At 46.1% G+C, this 20,899-nt stretch overlaps 1 protein-coding gene across 4 annotated transcripts in view; it reads right to left on the reverse strand.

The window, feature by feature from the left end:
* Positions 1 to 1,077: 1,077 nt before the first annotated feature.
* Positions 1,078 to 20,899, reverse strand: part of ANXA13 (annexin A13) — a 55,305-nt gene continuing 35,483 nt past the window's right edge. For all 4 annotated transcript variants that reach the window (XM_081498945.1, XM_081498947.1, XM_081498944.1 and 1 more), the window contains 8 exons: positions 19,854 to 20,024; positions 16,434 to 16,467; positions 16,252 to 16,331; positions 14,569 to 14,637; positions 14,055 to 14,156; positions 9,437 to 9,512; positions 5,131 to 5,243; positions 1,078 to 1,493 (listed from right to left, as the gene is read on the reverse strand). In XM_081498945.1, the coding sequence (XP_081355071.1) occupies positions 1,374 to 1,493; positions 5,131 to 5,243; positions 9,437 to 9,512; positions 14,055 to 14,156; positions 14,569 to 14,637; positions 16,252 to 16,331; positions 16,434 to 16,467; positions 19,854 to 20,024 (765 nt within the window). In that variant the 3' untranslated portion in view covers positions 1,078 to 1,373. The remainder of the gene's footprint in view (positions 1,494 to 5,130; positions 5,244 to 9,436; positions 9,513 to 14,054; positions 14,157 to 14,568; positions 14,638 to 16,251; positions 16,332 to 16,433; positions 16,468 to 19,853; positions 20,025 to 20,899) is intronic.

Consider the following 20,899-nt stretch of genomic DNA (forward strand, 5'->3'; position numbering starts at 1 on the left):
TGACTAAACCATCATTAATGGCTTCAACCATTAATGTACTTACAGTGTCTGGTGAATATTGAGGCATCTGTCAACACCAGTGACCTGGGAATGAGGTGCCCAAGGTGTGGCTAGCATTCTCTTTATCTTTGTATCCCCAGAACCCAGCAACAGTGATTGGCAAGCAGTAGGAACTTAAGCAGGTAAATGAATATAGACCCATTTCCATGTACTATGTGTTATTTTCCCAAGAAAAGCAGCTACTAGTGTGGGTTCTGGACTCAACCACCTCTGAATGCAAATCTCAGTTCTGTCACTTGTGAATGAATTCAGCCAGGTTGTTGAATGTCTCAGTTGCTTCAGCTAATAAATGGGTAACAATATTAACCTTAAAGGGATGTTGGAAAGATTAAATATGAAAGTAAGCTACTTTGCAGTGCCAGGCACAAATAACCATCCAATGAAGGATGGCTATAATAATTAGACCAAAGTGCCCATGTTCTCATGACAGACCCCTTTATGTGGAGCTGCACGTGGCTATGAGACAACTGTCTTGGAACAGAGATGCTATTGGTACAGAATTAATCCATTTAAGAGTCAGACCATTAACCTTGATCCTAATGGCACTGTGCCCAGCCTAATTGTATTTGAAGATCAGAGAGAAGACTCAAATGGGTCAGTTGTCTAGAGGAGCAAGAAAAACCATTTAAACCAGGTAGCAGATCAGTGAATTATACCCTTCATTACATTTTGTATCGACAAGTCCACTGTTTCCTTGCTGTTGGCCTTGATGTTTGTCTTTGGTGATTATCCATAAACGTAACTGTTCACATTTTCCAAATATGTTTGAATTCACAAGTCATATATTTCCAGGACAAAAGCCAAAATGAAATCAACCCAGTCTTTGAAAAAGCAGCTGATGAAGGCATAATCCACATCTTTAATTAACATTGAGGATTTGAGACTGAGTACACAGAGGGAAAATGAATGAATTGCTTAATTTTGTCTTTCTTGTACTTCACCTAGTCTCTCTTTACCCAAAACATCCATACCCCTGTGTGACATATTCTTCTAAAGGTTGTATTATGAATGCATAGGTTTTTCATCAACTGAAGACTTTATTTGTGCTTAGAAAACGTTCAGTTATTACCCTTAAGGAAAGTTAAGAGGCTGCCCAGATACTCACTAAGCCAGCATTCAGGGTGATCAATTCAAGCATCTCAAGGTTGCTGCCCTTAACTTAAGCAGCTTGGCCTGGCCACTTGGCTCAAGCTGCCAAGGAAGTAAACCAGGACCCTTGAGGGTGTTTCATGCTGGAGTTGTATTTGCAAATCTGGTTTGGGAGAGGTTTTCAACAAAGGTTCCTTCCTCTGCTCCTGCTGCGCTGGCTTGGTTCAGTGCAAGAGGGCGACCAGAAGCTTCTGGAAGTCCCCAGAGGTGTCTGAGCGAATCATGTCAGAGAGAGACTTCTGGTACTTCTCTTGGAATCTGGCTTTTATCCCCTGAAGGTCCACCTGCAAGAGAGATGATAGCCAATGGGACGTTTATAGTGTTTTCACCATAAACACAGGCAGCCACTGTTCTGAGCACATTATTCTCACTTGCTCATTTATGTCTCAGAGCAACCCTTGGAGTTGGAGTTATTAGTCTTCCTATTTTGTAGCTGAGAATAAGAAAGCTGAGTTCAGCTCCCCAAAGGTGGCAGAGGTGTCTGTGTGTATGTTCCAGTACAGCTTGGTTTATGGACACTAAAACTTGAATTTCATATGACTTTATGTGTTACAAAAATATTATTTTTCCTTTGAGGTTTTTTTACAGTTACTTTAAAATAATCACTTTCAGATAACAGGGCTGTATAAAAATGAGTGGTGAGCCTGATTTGACTTGCAGGCCACACTTTGCTGACTCTTAGTATAAAGTTAAGAAAACTGTCAACACAGTTTGAAATGAAGGCTTTTTTTAGGTCTCTTATACCCTGACCAGCAAGGATATTAGTGCCAAACAACAAAATTCAAATCATCATCAATTTGTAGGACTTCATTTTGAATCTACAATTGACCCTTGACAACACAGGAATTAGGAACACTGACTCCCGGGCAGTCTAGGATCTGTGTATTGCTATCTATGACTCATGCAAGGGCAGGAAACTGAAACAGTTTGAATAGAATCAGGCCTCAAACCTTAGTTCTTTTGATGCTACATATTGTGATCTGTAATGGAACATAAGGGCTTCCCTGGTGGCTCAGTGGTAAAGAATCTGCCTGCCCATGCAGGAGACCTGGGTTCGATCCTTGAGTTGGGAAGACCCCCTGGAGAAGGAAATAGCAGTATTCTACTGCCAGTATTCTACTCCAGTATTCTTGCCTGGGAAATGCCCTGGTCAGAGGAGTCTGGCGGGCTACAGTCCATGCGGTCGCAAAAGAGTTAGACAACACTTAGTGACAAAACAACAGGGAAATACAAACTTTTCCTCACACTTAGTTAATTTAAAGATCCGTAAAATGAGAACACAGGTACTATAATTTATTGAAAAAAACCTTCATATGAGAGCACCCACACTGTTCAAATCTGTGTTGTTCAAGGATCAATTGAAAAACTTGAAAAGGTACCTCCTAGGTGCTGGAGGTGGAGAAAGGACTTAAGAACATGAATAAAAAGATTGTTTTGCTCTAAAGAGTCTTACAACCTAGTAAAGGAGATAATAGTTGTGCCATGGAAGATATAATTCCAGATAGAACACAGGGAGTCTCATAAAAGAAGCACAGAGCTCTCTTTAACCAGGAATTTTTTTTGGTTTTTCTTTGCAATTTTGTTTGTTATCATGATTGTTTTTAAATTATACTATATCTTGCTTTCTAGTGTTTGTTCAGTCGCTCAGTCGTGTCTGACTCTTTGTGACCCCATAGACTGTAGCCTGCCAGGCTCTTCTGTCCATGGAATTCTGCAGGCAAGAATACTGGAGTGGGCTGCCATTTTCCTCCTCCAGGGGATTCTCCCGACCCAAGGATCGAAACTGTGTCTCTTGCATGTCCTTCATTGGCAGGCAGATTCTTTACCATGAGCGCCACCTGGGAAGGGCTTTCTAGAGAGACCCACAAACCATTGCTCAGGTTTCTGGTTCTTTTTTTCTCCTACCCCAATTAGAGGACCCAACAGGAGACAGAAAGGTGAGAACAGGAGAGGGTAGGAGAGTGAGGGATTGTTGGAAGTGGATGCTGTGCAAGAGATCAGGCAGGTGGCCCCTTTCCCCTGCTCCCTTGGCTGGTAGGCTGCTTGGCTGGGCGAGGGGGGTGAGTGCAGGGACGGGATGGGGCTGAGCTCTGTTCTAGTATCAGTATGCTTTGGGGGACTAAGTGATCTGGCCAATATAACTGTCTGGGCCCGAAGCATTCAGAGGGAATGGTCTCCATGTGGAGATGACCCAGGGCCTGTGGTCAGCGCTGAGCTAGGACAGAGCATGTTGGAATAAAAACTCCGCAGTCCATGCATGCTGGAGTGAACATGGCACCCTAAGTATCACTTGGAGAGCTCCAACCCCTGGGGTCGTTAGCATCCTTGCTGGCCTTTGTCACCAACCTGCTTCTAGGTGTGTCCTAGGATCTCCAGAGACTCTGGCTGGGCCTGAGATACTAAGAGACAGAGAGACAGAGAAGGCAGAGATCTGGAGAGATTAGGGAAAGAGATAGATTCAGAGGAACCAAAACAAAGTGAAGAGAGTGGCAGAGAGACTTGGGGAGGGAGAGAGGAGGAGGAAAGGACAGGGGCTTTGGGAGAGAAAAGGAAATATGAATCAATCTTGGAGGAGGAGAAAGAGAGGGAGGAGAAATTCCAGGAATAGAAATAAAAACGAAAGAACGGTCGTGTTGCTAAGTTATGTTTCAAAACAGTGTCAGATGTTAAGTATTATTTGTCAGAAATATGGGGGCCAGAATTTGGGTTGGTGTCTCTTCCCCATCATTTAACATGTTTTTGAGGGAAGATGTCAGTGGTTTTCAAGTTCCACTTCACCCTCCAAGGTCTCTCTGCTGTGGATGAAATGCCACTTCCCCTCTCTTCTGTAATTCCTCCTCTCTGTGGCCCTGTATTCCGAATATGAGTCTTGACAGTTGTTTCCAAACTGTTTTGGTTATTCCTCTCCCTGGGCCTTTGTTATGCTCAGGCATTCTCAGAGGGGGGCGATAATGCTCCCCAAAGGGGCAAAATTGGTTCTTAGAGGCTGAAAAAAATCCATGTCTTTTAATGTAAATGTAACTATGTATATACGTAAGGAACATAAACAGGTATACAGTGTATGCCGTGTTAACATTTCTTGGAGGGGAATAAGTATTAGGAAAAAATGAGGTCTAAAAAGGCTCCCTTCTGCGGGGATCGCTAATTTTAAAAAGGTTGAGAAACCTTGCCTTGTACTGACATGGTTTTTGTGCAGAATTGTGCTTTGGGGGTGTGTTTAAGGAAATAAAGGCCTAACTAAGGCGTCTGGAAAGGACTTGCTGAGTCTCTGCTGCTGGGTGACCTGTCTGTTGCCAAGTGGAAATGTTAGTCGCTCAGTCGTGTCCAACCCTTTGCAACCCCTGGACTGTAGCCCACCAGACTCCTCTGTCCATGGAATTCTCCAGGCAACAATACTGGAGTGGGTAGGCATTGCCTTCTCCAGGGGATCTTCCTGTCCCAGGGATTGAACCAGGGTCTCCCACATGGCAGGCAGATTCTTTACCATCTGAGCCACCAGGGAAGCCCTTAAAAAGGAGCTGCCCTACCCAGACTAGCCCCTCCAGGTCCCTTCCAGGCACCACCCCGAGCTCTCTGGAGGCACTGGTGGCAGAAATAGAAGCTGCCGACTTCCCTGGTGGTCCAATGGTCAAGACTCTGCACTTCCACTGCAGGGGGCATGGGTTTGATCCCTGGTCCAGAAACTAAGATCTCACATGCCCCACAGTGCAGGAAAACAAAGACAAAAAAAAAAAAGAAGACATAGAAGCCGCTATCGTTATTGTATTTTTATAAAAAGAAACCGACTGGAGCACAGCACAATGTCCTTCCACAAAGTCTGGGAAAGCAAGGGCCGTCTCTGTAGGTTGACCTTTAATAAAAATGACCTGTTGATGACATCCGTGGTGGCAAAACAAGAAGGTGGCGCCAAATGCGTCTTACCTCGGCCCGGGTCACAATGATGTCAATGAGGGTCTCCTCGTCGGTGCCCGCACCCTTCATGGACTTGTACAGACGGTCAGCAAAGTAGCCTTGGAGGTCCCGGGCGCTCCTCACTGGGCAGGACAAAGGGAAAGAGAGCATGAGGCGGTCATGTTTTGTTCAGTAACAGAGAGACGCTGGGAAGGAACAGAGCTGGCTGCCCTTGGAGCGGATGGAATCATGAGGTTTGAAAGGAGCAGACTTCACACTGTTGGTAAAGGGTCTTGAAGATTCCCCTGGAGTCAGGGCACCCGACTCTTTAACGAAGTCCCCTTCAGACACATAAGAACCTCTCCTATTCCCTGAAGACCCTGGGGAGGAAGAGGAGCATTGTGGGCATCCTCAGGCTCTCTCTGCAATGTTCACGATTCTCACCAGCAGAAATGCCTTCTCATCTTTAGGAGAAATCTCTGATGCCAGAGTCGGGTCTGGAGGGGAAACACAGTGGTGGTTTAGTCTCTAAGTCATGTCCAACTCTTGTGACTCCATGGACTATAGCCTGCCAGGCTCCTCTGTCTGTGGAATTTTCCAAGCAAGAATACTAGAGAAGGTTGCCATTCCCTTCTCCATAGGATCTTCCTGACCCAGGGATCAAACTCAGGTCTCCTGCATTGCAGGTGGATTCTTTACCGACTGAGCCACCAGGGAAGCCCCTGAGGGGGAACACAGACTGACCGGCAACCTGTCCATAATAAAACTTGGTCATCTTGAAGACTGGCTCAGTTGCACTGTGACCCTCCTGCCTGTCGTGCTAAGCAACCTTTCTTCCTTCATTTTTCATCACTGGGTTTTAGGTGTGAGCTTCATCTCTGAATCTTTTCCAAAGTCCCCACAACCTTCATTGTGTGTGGTCTTGTATGTGGGCTTGATGAAGTGTTTGGTCCTGTCTACAGAGCATCTTCCTGTGATGCAGCTAGTTGCTCTTTTCAAGCCCTGCCCCAGTCAGAAATGAATGAAGTATGAGCTAGTCCACAAATTAACAAAGTATGGTCTCTCTTCACCCATCAGGGGATGGGGTGCACCTCTGCTCCTGGGGATAAATCTTGGTTTGTCCCGCCTCCTCCCAGGCTCAAAGGGGTCTAACACTTTGGGGGAATTAACTCTTTTCTGTTTATGTTGTTGATGTTTTGCCTAGAACAATGAAGATTTTTGATGTTAGGGATTAGTAATAAGTAATAAATTCAGCATAAGTGTGGAATGCACATCCTTACCATGTCCTGTAATGAGAACTCTTGTTTTCTAGATTGATGCTTACAAGCCAGAGGGAGGAACAGAACTGGGGAAGCAGAGTCTAGACTGGGGGTCTGTCTCCTTATTTTTTAGGTTATGTGGTAGTCACCAGAGTGTCAGTGGAGAAGCCCAGACCCAGCTGTCTGAATCCACAAGCTGCTGAATTGATGGTGGTTTTGGGGGTGAACCTGGCAATTTGAGGAGCAGTGTATCTGAGACTCACTGTTGCACCCCCCTCCCAGGCATTCTGAGCTGGTGACCTCACAAGATTTTCCTGAGGACCCTCTACCATGCATTTGTATTAATTGATGTTGAAATAATCATCTGCCTGATGTCAGTGTGTTCTGAGCCTACACTGGTGGTGACTTCTTCATTGAATTCCTTCTTCCTGATATTTTGGGGAGAAAATTTTCAACTTTGCTGCTGTATACAGGTTATGCCTGGTGAACAAACTCTGCTGTTCACAGCTGCAGGAATGCCCCCAAAAGTTTGGATGAGGCTAGCTTGGGAGGATTTCCCAGATGGCTCAGTGGTAAAGAAGCTGCCTGCAAAACAAGAGTCACAGGAGATGCGGGTTCGATCCCTACATTGGGAAGATTCTCTTGGAGGAGTATGTGGCAACCCACTCTAGTATTCTTGCCTGGAGAATCCCATGGACAGAGGAGCCTGGTGGGCTACAGTCCATAGGGTCACACAGAGTCAGACACGACTAAAACAGCTTAGCATGAATGCTCACACAGCTCAGGAGGATATGGGAATAAAACTGTTTGTGGTTGTGGGTGCAGGGCAGCCAGATGCTCTGCTGTGTCCCCTGCTCCTCTGGGCATGCAGAGCAGGGATTCTCAAACTCTAGGGAAAGTAAGACAACCACTTGGAGAGCTTGTAAAGGTGTGGCTTTGGGCTGAATTCCTGCAAGTTTTAAGTGGGTGACCTGGACTGGGACTCTGAAAATTGCATTTTCACATTCCCTTCCCCCAGATGGTTCTGATGCAGGGTGTCATCAGACCCTACTTTGAGAACAGCTGTTCCAGAGACTGTGAGCAGCGGGAACCATTTGGTCTCATAAACACCTCCTCCTCAATTTTAGCTTCACACTGGCATCTTTACAAGTTAGGCAGGAGCAGGGTGGGAAAGTGTCTGGAGAATTTAGTTATGGAATCATGTTCCACTCTCTTCACGGTTCATTTTCAAGGTCTTTTCTGATCTCTTTTTTATTTGCTACCAGGGGAGTCCACCTAACTCCTGCCTTTCATGGTCCCCCAACTGTAGGGCTGGGCCCTTTCTTTCCTCTGTACTTGCTTTGCTCTAATTGCTTTTATCTGTGTGCATTTGTGCTTGCGCGTGTGTGCTCAATCGTGTCTGACTCTTTGCAATCCCATGGACTGTAGTCTGCCAGGCTCCTCTGTCCATGGGGATTTTCCAGGCAAGAATACTGGAAAGGGCTGCCATTTCCTTCTCCAGGGGAGTCTTCCTGACTCTGGGATCAAACTCGCATCTCCTGTGTCTCCTGCTTTGCAGGTGGATTCTTTACCTGCTGAGCCATCAGAGAAGCCCGTTTTTATCTTTACTATAGCTCAGTCCGTTGATTTATGTGTATTTGTCCTGACCTTGATGCTTCTTAAGAAGAGGAACTGGACCTGTTTCCCACTGATTCCCATGCCTGGCCCAACCCCTGGCCCAGGCAGGTGCTAAGTAAATGTTACAGACTTGAATGGTTTTATTACCATTAATACTTAATATCCATAAGGATTGATATTAACCTTCTGACTGAATTCTGGCATTTTCCTAATTCTTTACAACTGCAAGTACAAAAAGGGTTTGGAGCCTTGTAGCTGGGCCATGAGTAGATCTCTCTGTTTACTTGAGACAGTCATCCTTAAAACCCTAAGGACAGTCATCTGTGTGTCTCCATCGTGGGACAGGAGCAACATTAAGGATGCTCAGGCCTCTGTATCGGATCACAACAGCAGAGCTGCTAGTTTGATGCAAAATGTTGATGGATTAAAAAAATAATCAATTGCTGACATTGCTCCCAAAAGTCTCATAAAAAAAATAATAAAAGGCAAAACAAAAGAGTTTGGCAGCAAGAGGACATTTTTTAGCTTCCCGGGGCTGCTTTTTTGGTTCTTCCTCTTCTTCTGGGGATATTCTCTCCTTTTCTTGTGCCATTTGGGATGCTGCCCTGGCCTCTGCGCCACCGGAGTGTGGAAAATGGACAATGGACAATGCCTTCCTTCCAGAACTTGCAAAAACGAGAAAGGAGCCTGCCAGTCACAGCGCAATACCCATCTCTCTGCTATTTCCTGCCTTACGGGCAACAGCTGGAGAGAAGGGCCTGGCGTTTGCTTGGCATGGCCATGATCTGGTCTCCTCCCCCTTGCTTTCTAAACAGACCTCATTCATTCCAATGTTGAAGGGAAACAAACGGAAAAGGTCACCCTCGAGCCATCAGGCACCTGCGAGAACTTGTCATGGATCAGAACCTGAGTGCTTTCGAGTGTGTGTCATGTGAACCCATGCTGCCCTGAGACTAGACAATGGTCCCAGGCCGTTGATGGTTGCTGCTGGGGACCCACAATCTTAGTGGGACTGCAGTGGATGCTGTGGTATGTCCCAAAGCTTCTGTCTTCAGGACTGTGGCACTCAGGCAAAGTGTTACCTGCTGGCTGCTCACAGCTGAGTCACTTCTCAAGAGGGAGGGAGTGACGGGGTCATACGCGTTAGGAGTCAAAGGAGGGAGCTGGCTTCCCCAAGGTTGCACGTGCCCCGTGGATGCAGCCAGCCAGCTGCTTGATGTGGGGTGTAAAGGCCTGGGACCCTTGCCTCCACTTCAGACATCCTGACTTCAGGGCTTCCTGGGGACCAGAAAAGCTGCTGTTGCAGCTGCATCACACCCATTCTCTCCCCTCCCAAGGCTGTTTAGATGTGTTGTGGTTCCCAGACTATTCCCTGAAGTCTTCCTGCACACAAACCTCTGTCTCTGAGTCTGGTTCCAGGGAGCCTGACCAAAGTCAGGGGCTCTCCTGGCTTTACTTACCGAGTGTTAAGTAGGCCTTCTGCATGTCTCCTGATGTTTCTGCCTCGATGGCCTCTTCAATGTCTTTGCCGATGAGCTGGAGAGAGAAAGTCTAGCTGTTGGTCCAGCTTTTGTTCTTGGCCGTGGTGCACTGGGGGCTTGTTCCTCCACGAAAAGACTCATCCAGGTTTGGTCATGCAAGGACCAAGGGAACTTTGAAACTCCCACCTGGCCTCATCCCTTGCAGGGCTGGGGGTGGTATCCCCCCCCCACCCCCGCATTTGAGTGGGGATTTTCACGGCCGAGGGAGATTTGACCCCTGACCCCAGGCAAGACCATCCCCTCGGCCTGTTTCCTCCTCTGTAAGAATCAGGGAGTGGAAGAACAGTGAATAATACCATACCAAATTCTTTGTGTTTCTATAGTACCTGAGTTTCCTATGTGTTTATAAAAATTGTTTCCGTTTCCAGTTTTTCAGGAGGCTGTGGTTATAATCATCTCTGTTGTAAACTGAGACTGGGAGCTCAGGAGGCTACAGTCTGGGCAACATAGGTAGAGGCCGTGAAGTTCACAGCAAGGACTTGGTCTAATGTTTCTGATACGATGGGGCTATGTGGGCTGGGAGCAGGGTGGGGGACGTGTAGGGGGGCTGACCATGTCAAATGCCAATTTCCTTCCCTCTGGGGAGACTCCGAATGATATAGTCACCCCCAGCTCGCCCATCATTCTGCTAGCATTACACGTTAGGTTTCCTTCCAAATATTTATAGAAGCTGAAGTTTAGAGTAAATTGTGACCACACTTAGCACAAGTACCGCCTGGGCCAAGCTCAGGGAAGGCATATAAAGAGAAAAGAGAAGCTTCAGGTTTGGGAAAGGCAGTTAAGCATTAGAAATACTGAAACTTCTTTCTTAGAAATTATCTTTTGAGGATATGACATAACTGTGACTCTATAAATAACTGGGGCCTTTGAGGACACACCAGGGGAGTTTATTCTGAAAATCCTGGTAAACAACATATTCTTTGTGGTGGGAGCACAATGGATACGGGGGAGGAGGGTCTGAATTTAATGAAACCCGTCGCTTGATCTCGTCACTATAGTTGGCCCATCTAGAGGTCTGGTGTGGAACGGACCTAGATAAGATGGGAGTTGAGTTGAGGGGCTTTCAGTCCTGTCCCTTTCTTAGCTGTCCTCAGTTGTTTAGGGGTTGGATGCGAGAGCTAGTATTTCAGAAGAAACTGGTCTCCCTTTCCCATGAACAAGGTTCTTGTTCTGTAGACAGAGGTTGTGTTACAAAAGGAGATTGTATTCACACAGGTCTGTGTTTACTTAAAAAAAAAAAAATCCTCACACTAAACCAATTTCTGTTTTTATTGTTAATACTGGGCCAGAACAGTGTTTTTAAATTTTCTATAGCATCTCAGTCTACACTACAGATAAAAGCAGGAAAGCAGAGCTGTTCTAGGGAGGCGGGAGAGGGGTTCCTGACCCCAGCCCTCGACGCCAGGTTCCCCTTCTCTCAGAGTCTCATCGCTGCCCATCTCCAGGGGGCGCTGTTTATGAGCTACAAGGAGATGACACTGCCCTTTCTTCTCTGCCTGTCTCTTGACCCTATCCCCTCCTGATAGCTCCCAAGGCACCTCCAGAGGCTCCACTGAACACAAATGGAAAACAATCCACTGGCCCAAGGTACTAGGACTCTCCTTTGTAAATGGCATGCTTCCCACTGGAACACTTAATTCTTAGAGGGCTCTTTGGACAAAACCAGGTTTTGTGATCTCGGTACAAAAACACATTGCCAGGGTGGATACCAGACAAGCCTCAAAGGCTTCTAGTTTACCAGGTAGCACTGTCTGTGGAGAGATTATTAGAAGAATAGGGGAGACATTTCTTTCTTTAAAAACCGGTGCCTCTGATTGACCACATGCCCACAGCAGAACCATAGGCACTCTGGTTTTAGTTATAAAAGTTAAAGGGATAAAGGCTCTGGAATGGGCTTAGAAAAACTTTGTAAGGGGAGGGGAGATGTGATGAGGGGCCTAGTGGGGAGGAAGTGACCTGGGGCTGAGGGTTTGTGTACCTACAATTTATACTGAGCCCTGTTTGGGAACATCATAACTCTATAAGCCTCTCATGTTTGGTAGACTTGTGAAGAGTAATAACTTTTCACGATGCAACACAGTTGGGAAGCTTTGTTGTTTGGGCTGGGATTTCTGAGAGTGTCAGCAGTTAAGACTCAAGTTTAGAGGACAAATCAAGGGCAAAGTTTTTGTGCCAAAAATTAAAATCCAACTCTATGCCAGCACAACCTATGTCACATAATAGACTTCAATGATCTTACTCTAGCATCTGCTTTTAGCCAGAGACCATGAGAAAATTTATGGAGCCAGATTCCCAAGATCATGGTCATGGTGAACCCTCAAAATCAGTGATAAACATCAAGATAAATGATGTTCCAGCAAGGTTTTTGGAATAGATGAATAGGTATTAATAGCATTTTAAAGCTGGTCATGTAAAAACATCCTCAGATCAGTAGATTATCTTATTGTCCATTTGAGTTTCAGCTGTTTTTTGATGCTGTTGGTTCACACAGGGAGATTCCTACCAACTGCTAATGTTAGCTGAGCACCTACTGCATGCCAAGCACTAAATGCTTTAAATCTGTTACTCATTTAATCCTTACTAACTCTGTGAAGCAGGTATATTATTATCCCTGTTTTACAGTTGGGGAAATTGAGGCACAGAACCCTTAGTATTTTGCCCAGGGTCATACAGCTAGTAGCCTAGAGCAGACTTCTTAAACTTTAACATGCATCAGGATCCAGAAGATTTATTAAAACACAGATTGTAGGACCCCAACCTCAGGGAATCTGATTCAGTTGATCCAGGGCGGGGATTAAGAATTCTTGTGTTAAGCATGTTCTCAAGTGATACTGATTCTTCTGATTCAGGATTAATTTTAAGAACAATTGGCTTAGGGAGTATCTTTAGATTGTCAGTAACTCATGTGTACACACAGGCACACACGCTCACATATGTGTGTTTCTATAGGGATGCCCAATGACAACCACCCCAGAAACTCCATCCATGGCCCCTGTCTAATGGGAAGAGGCTCTAGTCATGGAGAAGGCTTCCAGCTCAGTCTACTCAGCTCCAGGCCCAAAGGCCAGGAGAGTTCAGGGTGAGCTGCCTTTGATCAGGACTCTGGGCACGATTTGAAAGCAGAGGGCCCTAAAGGCTTATATACAGTAATGATAAAATTCCAAAGCTTTCTTGTCTTTTCATCTGCTGGCAACACGTCAGAAACGCTGTTCTGAGTGAGGAGCGGCCAGCTCTAGCCGAGGTAGGAGCTCAGGCTGGGGAATCTTGGAGCTCTCATCCACTTTCTGCTACTGACTTGCTGTGTGGTCCTGATAAGTTACAGATGGCTCCTTACTCATAACAGACTTCCTTGTCCAGCAATTGTGGGTAACAATGGCTGTTCGGCCTACATTCGAGTTACAGTATTGTTGTGAAGTTGAAATGAGACACAGGGCACAGATGTGCTTTGAATAGTTAAAAGCACTCCACAAATAAAATATACTAGACAAAAGAATATCTGATATTCCACAAAAGCCTTCCTGAAATTAAAGACTGATTTTCAGGGAAGGACTAACTACTAAGTGTCTTGAAATAGCTAACTCACCTTGTTGGCTTAAAATCATCATCAGATTAAAAAATAATTGTATAAAAGCAATTTATACACATCTTTTCAGGAACATATCTTTGAGGTATTATTGTATCTGTCTCAGGCACTGTTTAGCCAATTGTCAATTGGAATAAAAATAAGGGCAAACATTTGTATGCTTACTACAAGCCAGACACTGTCCTAAGCCTTTTATAGTCATCTTGTTTACCTCTTAAAAATAATCCCATGAAGTTGGGAAGATGATGTTCAGGGTCTCTTTTTACAAATGAGGATGGAGATGTCTGGTCCCTTGTTACAGTAAAACCAGGATTTGAACCTGGGCCCTCTGATTCTAGGGCTTTGCTCCTAAACTTGACCTGCTGTCCTAGCCTCTGCTGCAAAGTGGGGTTTCCCAGCCTCAGCACTGCTCTGGAGCTGAATGGTTGCCTGTTGTGGGGAATTGCTGTTCATAGTGAGATGTTTAACAGCATCCCTGGTCTTGACCCTCTAGATGCCAATAGCACTGCTCCCCCCGACACTCCTGGTTGTGACACATTTCCAGACATGATCAAATAATCCCTTGTGTGTGTGTGCTCAGTCATGTCCAACTCTCTGTGACCCTATGGACTGTAGTCCACCAGGCTCCTTTGTTCATGGGATTCTCCAGGCAAGAATATTGGAGTGTGTTGCTATGCCCTCCTCCAGGGAATCTTCCCAACCCAGGAATCAAACCCGAGTCTCTTGCATCTCCTGTATTAGCAGGCGGATTCTTTACCATGGCACCACCTGGGAAGCCCCAAATATCCCTTAGGGTGTGCAAGATCATCTGTGATTGAGAACTACTATTGTAAAAGACATCCCCCGCCCCCGCTCCCACCGCTCAGGTCCATATCCCAGATCTTGGCTTCTTTTGGAAATAACTTGAGATTCTGTTACAGTGTGAATTCCTTGCCTTAGTGCTGGATCACTTACAGTTTGGTAGGCTTGAAAGGTGGCTCGTAACTGCTTGTGGCTCCTCTTGGCCAGGAGTTCATTGAAGGCAAGCTCGTCCGTGCCCCAGCGGCCTTCCCCTGCCTAGAGGGCCAAGTGCAAACATTTTGAAAATGACTTTTGCAAAAAGACCAAATATACACAGCTGTGACCAGGCCTCACTTACAGGAAACAATAAAACACTCGCAGAACAGAAGCCAAATTGACTGACCTAGAGCTTTCAATTTCTAACCCACAAGTATACCTCATCTATCTATTTATATTATTTATACATCCCCTTATTTCAAAATGGATCTGAGTTGGTTAACCCCAGCGTACAAGAATAGAATAAACAATTCTTTTAGGTTAATGAAGACTGTATGGATGAAAAATACTTTCCAAGATCATACCTATTTCCCAAGTAATTCCAATTCACATAAAAGAAAGACATACTTGTTGAAAATCGTGTTAAATAAAAGAAAACCATTTGCAGAGACTGGCACGCCTGAATACTTACATCATACAGCTCTTTGGCATCCTGCCCAGCTAGATCTTTGTCCACATTATCTCCTTCATCACGATTAGCCTAGAAAAATCAACACATTGTTATTAACTTGAGTTCCTGCTTGACCACAGAAAACAAAAAAGGGAAAGTCCTCGAAAAGGGGTGATTTCAGAGTGGTGGCCTGAAAATTAGACTCAGCCTGGCAAAGTGGCAGCACTGCTCTTTGCTGCCATCTTTTGGGCACAACTGATAAACAGAGTAGCTTCTATGACAACACGTTTTTCCTTTTTTTTTTGTAGAAACCAGGGTCACTCACAACCCCCTACCCCCCCAGCTGACCTCTAAGAAACCTCATAATGTCCCCTAGAATGAGTCTGTTGGGAAGCTATGAGACTTCCTTCCAAAATATCAAGTTGCACTTCTCAGGGTTCCCATCCTGAAAAGCCCTGGATGTTGGTCATGGAAGGTTTTGGAGGTCTCACTTAAGCCCTTAGTGGCAGGTGGAATTCTAAGGTGACCCCAATGGCCCACATTCTTGTCTAATCTTCTCCCTTTGAGTGTGGGCAAGACCTGTAAACATGGTGAGATATCACCCCTGTGATCGAGTTATGTTTATGTGGCAACAGGGATGTTTGCAGATGTAATTAAGGTCCCTAATCAGTTATCCTGGGTAGGTCTGACCCAATCAGGTGAGCTCTGAGAGGTCAGAGATGGAAGAAGTCAGAGAGATGAGCTCACACTGGTCTGGAAGAAACCATATAGCCATTCTCTGAACTCTCTCTGGGGCCACATGACAGGGAACTGTGGGTAGCCTCTAGGAACTGAGGGTCTTCTTCGTTGACAGCTAGCAAGAAAACAGGAACATCAGTCATACAGCCACAGAGAGCTGAAATCTGCCAACAGCCAGTGAGCTTAGGAGAGGACCCCAGGCCTCACAGGAGATGGCAGCCCTTGATTCCAGCCTATTGAGACCCTGAGCCAAGGACTCAAATAACCCGTAACAGGAGCCCTGGCCCATGGAAACTGCTAGATCATAGATCTGTGTTGTTGCTAAGTCTGCAGTAGTTTGTTTTGCAGCAGAACATTTATATGGTCTTCCTGCTATAGCTCAAGCTTACTCTGTGCTCTCTGCTGTCAATCTCTCCACATGGAGAGTAATCAGAGGAAATACGCAAAGCTCGGAAAGATGGGTGTGTCAATGAGAAGGCAGATGCCATCTGGCTGGAGGCCCAGGGGCTGCGTCCTCGCAGGGACAGTTCTGAAAACCCTGCTTGCCTGGCCAAGCAGTTCCTACAGGCCTAAACTCAGGGTGAATCCTGGAAGTTAGTTGTATCATAACAAGGACCCTACTTGGGGTCAGATGAATTGGCTCTTGCTCCCGGGCTGTGTCTTACTGTGTATACACCTAGAGGTTCCTCACTGGCAAAGTGAGATGGCAATGCTTAGTGAGATGACTCACTAACAGAAAGGGATTGTAGACTGCAAATGACAAGGCAGATTGTTATGAGGGGGAAAATCTCCACTGAATAATTTCAGAAGAGCTGGATGGACATAAGACAGGTTGGTGGTCCCTCAGTAGCAATTTAATAAGAGAAGGAAATGTTTATTATCTACATTGCCTTTTACATCATAGTCGCATGTTGCCAAGGGCTATTTCTCAAGATCATAAAACAGGTGAGACCTCTTTACTCTTACCTGTAGCAGGGAGACCAGAATTCTTTTTAGGCTTCCACTTGTATCACCTTTGACATCTGATTCAAGGCTCTTGTCAAACACTTTAGGGGAAGAAGAAAAGAAGAGAGGAAGCAGATTTAGTTTCCCAGAGGTAGTTTGCAAGAAGCATTCTTTATCTAAAGTCAGAACAAAAGGTCACTTACACCTTTGGTAGGCCTCTTTAATGGCAATGATTTCCTAGGAAAGATAATAAAAAAAAATCAATACTTCAAGGTGGGGTTCATCAATAAGATAGGCAGAGACCAGCCGAGGTAAAAGGCAAAGCCCGTCTCTGGACACAGGATGCCTTCGTGACTTCCTCCAAAGGGGGCAGTCCCTGCAGGTCAAGGTCCAAGCCTAGAGCAAGTCAGCAAGTCCCTGGCTGTGTGGAGTTAAGGGGTTTCTCTGGTGCCTCAGATGGTAAAGAATCTGCCTGTAATGTGGGAGACTTTGATCTCTGGGTGGGGAAGATCCCCTGGAAACGGGAATGGCTACCCACTGCAGTATTCTTGCCTGGGAAATCCCACGGACAGAGGAGCCTGTTGGGTCACAGTCCATGGGGTCACGACTGAGCAACTAACACACACACACATACACATCCTTAGTTGAAAGTGAAAGCATTACAGCTAAGCTGATTTATTTTTTAAAGCTTCCTCGATGCGGATCATTTTTAAAGTCTTTATTGAGTTTGTTACAATACTGTTTCTGTTTTATGCTTTGGTTTCTTGGCCAGGAAGATCTTAGCTCCCCACCCAGGGATCAAACTCACACCCCATACATTGGAAGCCAGAGTCTTAACCACTGGACCACCAGGGAAGTCCCTAAGCTAACATAGTCGTTCACCGCCTTCTTGCTCCATCTCACTCCCCATCCTCCCCCCAGGGAGCCAGTGTTAGAAATTCTGTGCATATTTTCCTTTTGCATTTGTACATACATGCTTGTGCTACTGAAAATATATAGAATTGTATTGTGTATGTGTTTAAAAACTGGAATACTGTATGTATTTGTTCGGCTTGATTTTTTCATTCAGTAATAGGTCTTTAAGGTCCAGCTATGCTTACACACTATTAGTCACCTAGCATTTTTTTTTAAATGGAGACAAAATGTTCCATCCTACAGTAAGCCCCAGTTTATTTAGCCAGCTTCTGACTGATGGACATTTAGTCTGTTTCCAATTTTTCTCTACTTCAAACAAGGCTGCACCCAGTCAACAATTTGCTATGTGCTGCAGAACAAGTCTCTCTCTAGGGTGTGTGCTGGGAAGGACTGCCTTATAGGCACATGCCACCCTGATAAAATGAGTGTCATAATAAAGTGAACTACATGAATCTTTTGGTTTCCCAGTACATACAAAAGTTACATTGATGTATATGTACAGTTGAGTCCTTTTGCTGTCCACCTGAAGCTATCACAACATTGTTAATCAGCTATAATCCAATATAAAATAAAAGGTTAAAAAAGAAAAAGAAAAAATTATGCTGACACTCTGCTGTGGTCTATTAAGTGTGCAATTGTGTCTAAAAAAACAATGCACATACCTTAATTTAAAAATACTTTATTGCTACAAAATGCTAGCCATCATTTGAGCCTTCAGTGAGTCATCATCTTTCTGCCAGGGGAAGGTTTGAAATATTGTGAGAATTGCCAAAATAGGACACAGAGACAAGAAGTGAGCAAATGCTGTTGGAAAAATTACGCTGATAGACTTGCTCAAAGAAAGGTTGCTGCACACACTCAGTTTGTAAAAATGCAATAAAGTGAAGAGCATAAAGCTGTGTATAGCTGTATATGTCAATGGCTTGTCCCGAGGGGGCCACTTGGGAGCTGCCTCAGTTTACACTTGAACCAGCAGCATATAAGAGCCAGTGTCTCCCCACAGTGTCTCCCACAAACTGTTTAAAATGAAAGGCAAGAGGCAGCGATGGGGAGAAGGGAGTGGGGCTGATGGAAGATGAGGAGCCAGGCTGGTGTTGCTGTGGTGGGCAGGAAGGGAGTGGGAGGCAGGTGGGGGCTGAGCACCTGTGACTCTGCAGCCCCCTCCCCTTTCTCCTCCTTCCAACACACTACCAGGATATGCCTGAACCTGTCGCCTGCTCTCTCCCTGCTTTTCTCCTTTTTACTGTCAGATCTATTTGATTGGGGGAAAAAAAGCCTTGCTCATTGTTTGAGACCAGGATCCAAAAGAAACTAGGTTGAGGGTGAACCACATGGGGACAAATGTGATTAGAAAAATAATGACCAAATTAACCTTCTGGCCAAGGGAGGCTGCCCAGATACTAGCTGTCTGCTCACTGGCACTTTGGTGCTTCTGGAAAGGATGGAGATACTGAGTAAGGAGAGTTGTGGGGTTATTGGACAGAACCAAGGCCATCCGCCTGTGCTAACGCTCCTCTAAGCCACCATCTTAACCCCAGATAGAGGGGTTTTATTATCTATGGGAAGAAGAGGAGTCCAGGGATGTTCAGAAAAGGGGTTTGCTCCTGTAGCCTGGACCTCGGTGCTCCCTTGGGTAATGGGCTGGACAGCACAGCCTGAGCAGAAGGAACAAGCCTGGGTCATTGACATTTGGGGCCTCAGTATTAAGAGCCCAGCAGCATCAGAGCGCTGGGGTGGTTTTCCTCACCATCTGCTCCAGGTGCTGCTTCTGTTTCCTCCCTGGAGGAATCAAAAATATTGGGTTTTCTTGGCACTTTCCTTGCTGAACCTCCCCACTCTACATGACGGATGTTGCAGAAGAGGGAGGACACCTCCAAAGAATGACCTGGGGACACTCTTTACTCTTGATGAAGTCCATGGTCCCTGGACTTCCCTGGTGGCTCAGATGGTAAAGAATCTGCCTGCAATGCAGGAGAGCCAGGTTTGATCCCTGGGTCAGGAGGATCCCTTGGAGAAGGGAATGGCAACCCACTCCAGTATTGCCTGGATGATTCCATGGACAGAGGAGCCTGGCAGGCTACAGTCCATGGGGTTGCAAAGAATTGGACATGACTGAGTAACTAACACACACACACATGGCCCCTATGGGTTCTGGAAACAAAGATGAATGGGCCTTCACAAATGTCCTTTTTAGCTCCTGAGATGATGGCATGTACCCAAGGGATGAGGGGAGAGGGCTGCTGATAGAAGGACATGGAAACCTCTGGGGAGGTGATGGCAGCCCCGAGTGTTCCCTGGGATCCCCTTGGCACTACCCACCCCACTCCCTCGTTCCTTTGCTCCCTGCATCCACACTTGGATTGATAATTGCAGTATTGGTGCTAGGAGACCTGCAAAGTCAGACTGAGCAGGTAAAGTAGGACTCATATTCCACATATGAAACTGTGCATCTCTTTAGAAAAATAAAGCTGGATAGACACAGCTCTTCTGGAAGGCTCTATCCGGTCAAGCCAGGGGCAGTAACACCAAAACTGACCATCATAAGATTGGAAGAGGCATCTCTCCAGTGTGAATCAAGCAGGCACATTGCTTGCCCAGATACTTGCTTGCCACAGGGGTGAAGGGCTAGGAGGACTTTCCTTTCTGGCTGCTGTAACCCTCTCTGACGGGCATGTGGACACTCCCTCAGGGGCTCAGCTGGGACTCACCTTATTGGTTCTCGTGCACAGGACCTCGATGAGCACTGCCTCATTCGTGCCCAGGCCCTTCATGGCCTTCTGCAGCTGCCGGGCAGCATACTCATCAGGGCGATCCAGCAGGGCCAAGGCTGTCTTCTCAAAGTTGCCACTCAGCTCACTCTTGAGCACCTCCTCCAGGTCCTGTGGGAAGACGGCAGGAGTCTGGACTGAGAATGGCCTGAGGGCAGAGGGACAGGTATCTGCTTTCCGCATGGCATGGCCCCAGGGGTGACTGGACACCTGCCGTGGACACCCAGGGCACGCTCTAGACAGGAGCTCTACACTGGTGAGCGGCCTTCTCTGGAGGACAGTGGTCACCCAACTGCCCATCCATCTGCTGGAGACACTGAAGATGAGTCACAATGACAAGCATTTGCAGAACACTTTAGGGTTCAGAGAGCATTCTCATTGATCCTCAAGATAGCCCTAAGAGGAGAGGTATTTATTGCTTTATCCCCGTGGACTGAACCTCAGTAAGATAAAGGACTTGTCTCCAAACATTTGGCTAGAGAGGACTAACACAGGTTTGTCCTCTCCAGGAGACTGGATCACTCATTGGCCAGATGGGGGTGTTTTTGAGAGTGAAAGCACACGCGTGCTCAGTTGTGTCCAACTCTTTGTGACCCCATGGACTGTGTCCACCCGACCCCTCTATCCATGGAATTTTCCAGGCAAGAATACTACAGTAGGTTGCCATTTCTTTCTCCAGGGAATCTTCCCAACCCAGGGATCGAACCTGTATCTCTTGTGTCTCCTGCGTTGACAGATGGGTTCTTCACCAGCTGAGCCACCAGGAAAGCCCTGAGAGTGAAAGCGGGGCACTACTAATAGTTGTCCCCTGTTGTCACAGGGGAACAACAGGAATAAAGTGAGACTGTCCTGGGCAAGCTCCATGTATAGTCACTCTAGTGTTTTGTTAAATCCTGAAAGGGGCACATGTGGGAAAGATCTCAAGTAGGGGAAGCGAAGTTCATGAAATTCTCCCTGGCATCCTGTTTTTGGCAAGCCCCCTCTAA

The sequence above is a fragment of the Giraffa tippelskirchi genome, chromosome 6 (genome assembly GCF_054371585.1).
Source record: "Giraffa tippelskirchi isolate mGirTip1 chromosome 6, T2T-mGirTip1v1.2.pri, whole genome shotgun sequence".
NCBI lineage: Eukaryota > Metazoa > Chordata > Mammalia > Artiodactyla > Giraffidae > Giraffa > Giraffa tippelskirchi.